The sequence below is a fragment of the Sturnira hondurensis genome, unplaced genomic scaffold, assembly GCF_014824575.4.
Source record: "Sturnira hondurensis isolate 20B ecotype Veracruz unplaced genomic scaffold, ASM1482457v3 Scaffold0020398, whole genome shotgun sequence".
Taxonomy (NCBI): Eukaryota; Metazoa; Chordata; class Mammalia; order Chiroptera; family Phyllostomidae; genus Sturnira; species Sturnira hondurensis.
The window spans coordinates 102,193-106,484 of record NW_028093029.1 but is presented as its reverse complement, the minus strand read 5'-3'; the positions used below and the strand labels follow the sequence as shown (position 1 = coordinate 106,484).

The following is a 4,292-nucleotide window of genomic DNA, read 5'->3' as shown; positions in this document are numbered from 1 at the left end:
CTGTTCAGAGAGGGGTGGCTTTCGCCGCCTGTCCCGGGGCCCACGGTCGCTCTGGGAGTGAAACGATGCTGACTTCCTGCTGTGACCCGGCCCGGCCGAGACCGGCAGGCCTGACGGGCGCTCTGGTTTCAGTGGTCTAGTGGAAAACACACACATTTGGGGGTACGTTTTCCCATTCCTTTTTCTGTTTTTTTATGCTATTAGTTTCAACATTTATTTAAAAAAGTATATCAGACCAACAAATCCTAGTTGTTTCACCACTGACTTGTAGGATCGTTTACAAAGACAAGATTATAAGTTCAGGCAGCGGTCCAGAAGCGTGCTGTTAGAGGTAAGTCAGGTGAGACCTGTAGTTAAGGTAAAGTGTTTAACCAGCTTCTAAACCGGGCAGCTGTAAACTGAGGAAAAAGGAGGAGGAGCCCTGCCAACGAGCTCCATCGCCTCTGTCCCAGGCATGGCCGGAAAGAGGGCTCCTGAGTCAGGTCACCCTCGCACCGCGGTGCTGAGATGGACTCACTGCGTGTCCAGCACAGGTTTGTTGCGTTTCAGCCGAGGGTCGCCCTGGAGACTCAGGGGGCCCCGGCCTGGGCAGTGGTCAGGCCCGCCCACGGCCACCTAGAGCACCTGGGCGCCTGCATGTCTTCGTCACTCCAGCCCCCAAGTCCCTCCGGGGCTTTCGAGCCAGCGTGGTGCCCCTTCTAGGGAGGGGACACACTTTGTTGGAAGGAATCCCGCCCAGAAAGGCTTCCTTCAGCAGCTGTAAAGAGGTCTCCGGCAAGAGTCAAGCACGTTAATGAGCTTTTGGTTGATGCAAATTGGTGACCAGAAGGATGAGGGCCTGCGCCTCAGGCCACACCCCTCAGCGGGGTATATAAGCTCTGCCGGGAGGCCAGGGACCATCGCACTGAGGACAGACCTCCTCCCGCTCCCGCACCTGCTCCCGCACCTGTACCTGCTCTCCGGCACCATGTACTGTGGCAGCTTCACCGGGGCCGCCTTCCCAGGCTGCTACTGGGGCAGCTACGGCTACCCCCTGGGCTACAGCGTGGGCTGCGGCTACGGCAGCACCTACGCTCCTGTGGGCTACGGCTGCGGCTATGGCTATGGTGGCTGCGGTGGGGCCCTCAGCTACCGGAGGTACTGGCCCTACGGGCTCTACTGATGGGCTGCACCCCGAGGAGGAGAGGAAGACCCCGCCCTGCTCCAGGCCTCACCTGCCCACCACAGGGTCCTCACCTGCTCCCCACCTGCTCCTCACCAGCCCAGTGACTGCGTTTCAGGCCTCGTCCCGGGATCCTGGGGAAGAAAACGAAAACCACAAGCCGCCCCCTGCTGCCTGCCCCGGGTGACGGCTGTTGGGACACCTTCAGAAACTTGACAGCCACACGGGTATCAGTTCGGGGTTTTCCCTGTCCTTGTGATCCTTGCCATGGTAAAGCAGTGGCTGTGTCTGCCCAGCTCCCAATAAACTTGCCTGAATCAGCATGATATCCCCACCTGAGTGGCGTTTCCTTTTTGGGGGTGCCACTTTTCTGTGCAGAGTGGGGAGGCACGTGGGTTTAAGTTTCTCACGGGGGGTGCCAGGAGCTGTGAGAAAGCAGCTAGTCCTTGATCTTGTGTGATAAGCAGGCAAGGGTGCGCTGCCTGTGTTGGAAAGAAGGAGGACTGTCTCGGCCACCCCTGAACCCTGGGACAGCCTTGCCCCCCGTTGTGCCCACGGGACAGCGGTCACCGCCGGGCGCCCCTCTGCCCCTTACCGCTCCGCCTCCTCCTCCAGAAACCCGACAGCCCAGCCTTTTCTGTTGCTTCCGTGTTAGTGCGAATGAAGCCCACCAGGCCCCTGCTCCAGGGACTGCTGGCCGTGGAGTAAAACACTTTGTCTCCTCGCAAGGATTCGGAAGCATCGAGCCACGAGTAGTGACAGCTGTGGGAGGAGTCTCAGAGTCTCGGGGGATAAATCCCCTACACGAAGCCACTGAAGATGTGTGCTCGGTGGCGTGGACGCACCGGGGTGGACGCCATGGCGGAAAGCGTCTTAGTCTTTGTGGAATTCATTCCAGGTAGTGCGTTTCACGCCTAAAAGATATGAGCACCTTTTCATAGACCCGGGGGAAAACGTGACTATAAGGAAGAAGCGTTTCGGAAGCTACGCCAGCTTTCCTCTGCGTTCCTTAGAGAAGAGAGCAACGTTTCTTTTGTGAGCCAAACAGAACACGCTGCAGCTCTCCGTTGAGAGCATCTTCTGTGCAGGGGCGGAACGGCAGCCGTGGCCTTGGCCGTGCTCTGGTGGAACACCTATACGCGGTTCTGCCCCACGCAGCTGACCTCGCGGCTGAGGCCGAGACGGCTGTTTGGAGAGCTCCTTCTGGAAGGGAGTGTTTTCTCCACCGTGCTACACCCAGTAGTTATCTCCAACGACAGAACTGAGCCGAACACCCTGTTCAAGGATCTACTCCGTGGGCTCTTTCCCACTAGACTATTGTAGCCAATGAAAGTCCCAGTTTGACACTTTCTGGCGTGCTGACTCCTGCTGAGAATCGTAAAGTTGCAATTTAGTCAACCATGCAGGTTAGCACAGAACAGGGAAAGACGGATTTTCCAGGACTTGGAGGGTAACATGGAAATTAGAGGGCGACCTGTGAACTGCTCTGGAGAGATGATTGCATTGTGCGTGAAGAGCCCAGGGAGCCTCTTGTCCCGTGTCCCTGAGTTGTGGGCAGGAGGGTCACCGGACAGCCAGCGTAAGATTTAAATTCTCAGGCCTCACTCCCAGGAATGCTGACTTGGCACGTCTGAGGTGAGCTCCAGAAATCTGAATGTTTGTCCGGCTTCACTGAGGTGCAGCTGGCAAATAATTGCATGTACGTGAGGTGCACAACAGGATGGTGTGACAGAGGTGATTACCACAACCACGCTAGTTAACATTCCCATCACCTCATCCACTTACGTTCCTTCCAGGTACATGAAAAGGCGCTCCACAGCACTAATCGCCAGGGAGACACAAATCAAAACCACCACGAGCCATGACCTCACACCTGCCGGACTGGCCACTATTAACAGAGACAAGACACAGCAAGTATCAGTGAGGGTGTGGGGAAAGGAGAACCCTACACATCGCTGGTGGGAACAGTGTAAATTTGTGCAGCCTCTTACAGAAATCCATGTGGAGGTTTCCCCAAAAAGTAAAACCAGGGCTCTTGTGTGGCCCCACAACCCGCCTTGGGGGTGTGTCTAATGGGAGCCAAGTTACTACTGCGGGGAGACGTGTGCACCCCACAATCACTGCGGCTGCTCAGCAGAGCCGAGATGGGGACACGACCTAAGTGTCCCTGGAGAAACACATGAGAAAAATGTGGTGTAGATGAAACAGAATGTTATTAAATTTCAAACTGCTTAAAAACTCAGAAATTATTTCAATTTTAATTTATGATAATTTAAAAATTATTCAATAACAAGATATTATTTAAAAAGAAGAAAATCTTCTAGTTAAAGCCGAGATCGCATGGTACTTGTCTCTCACTGCCTGGCTTATTTCACTTAGCACGGTGCTCTCCAGTTCCGTCCATGCTGTTGCAAAGGGTAGGAGTTCCTCCAGAACAACAATAAAATAATAATAATAATAATAAAAAGAAAATCTTGCCATCTGCAAGAACATGGATGAACCAGAAATCTGAAGGTTTACAAGTGCCCCAGGGATCCCAGTTCAAGTGATGGGAGGCACTGTCCAGGCCACTGCACACGCACACACATTTTATGTATGTATTTATGTGTATACTTAGGTGAATTTATGTACGTAAGTATGCATTTACTTACATAAGCAAGTGTCTGTCTACGCTCAGGAAACTGAGTCCCGAGGAGGAAGCTTGTTTCCACCTCCCCAACAACGGAAGGCAGCGGGAGGAACGCGCTCTACACGCCGAGAGGACACTGAGCGGGCGCCTGGGGCGCGCGTCGCAGCCCCACCACCCGCGCACCATGATGCTGGGGCCGGAGGCTCTGCTGCCCGCCCGGCTTAAAGGGAAGCTCGTGTTGTTGGATGATTTTATAAGCTCATTTTCCCGTGCAACGCGAAATCGTTCCCCATGACTCGAGGTCGTTCCGTGGCTTTCCGCTGGGACTCACCCGTGGAAACTCTGACGCAAAGATTTTCCCCGGGGCCTGGGGTTTGTGCCTGCGCCTCTCCCGTTTCGAGCAGTCGCAGGATCTTCACTCTCAGCTTCCTCCACTCATTTGCAGTCTAGGATCTAAGAGATTTATCCATGTCTATGTAGGGTCTCTAAAAATAAGAGCAG

General features: G+C 54.4%; 1 protein-coding gene across 1 annotated transcript; it reads left to right on the top strand.

Moving 5' to 3' along the window:
* Positions 1 to 967: 967 nt before the first annotated feature.
* On the top strand, positions 968 to 1,162 carry KRTAP8-1 (keratin associated protein 8-1). Its single transcript, XM_037029660.1, has one exon. It carries the CDS (start codon positions 968 to 970, stop codon positions 1,160 to 1,162), a length of 195 nt encoding a protein of 64 aa, XP_036885555.1.
* The last annotated feature ends 3,130 nt before the right edge of the window (positions 1,163 to 4,292 follow it).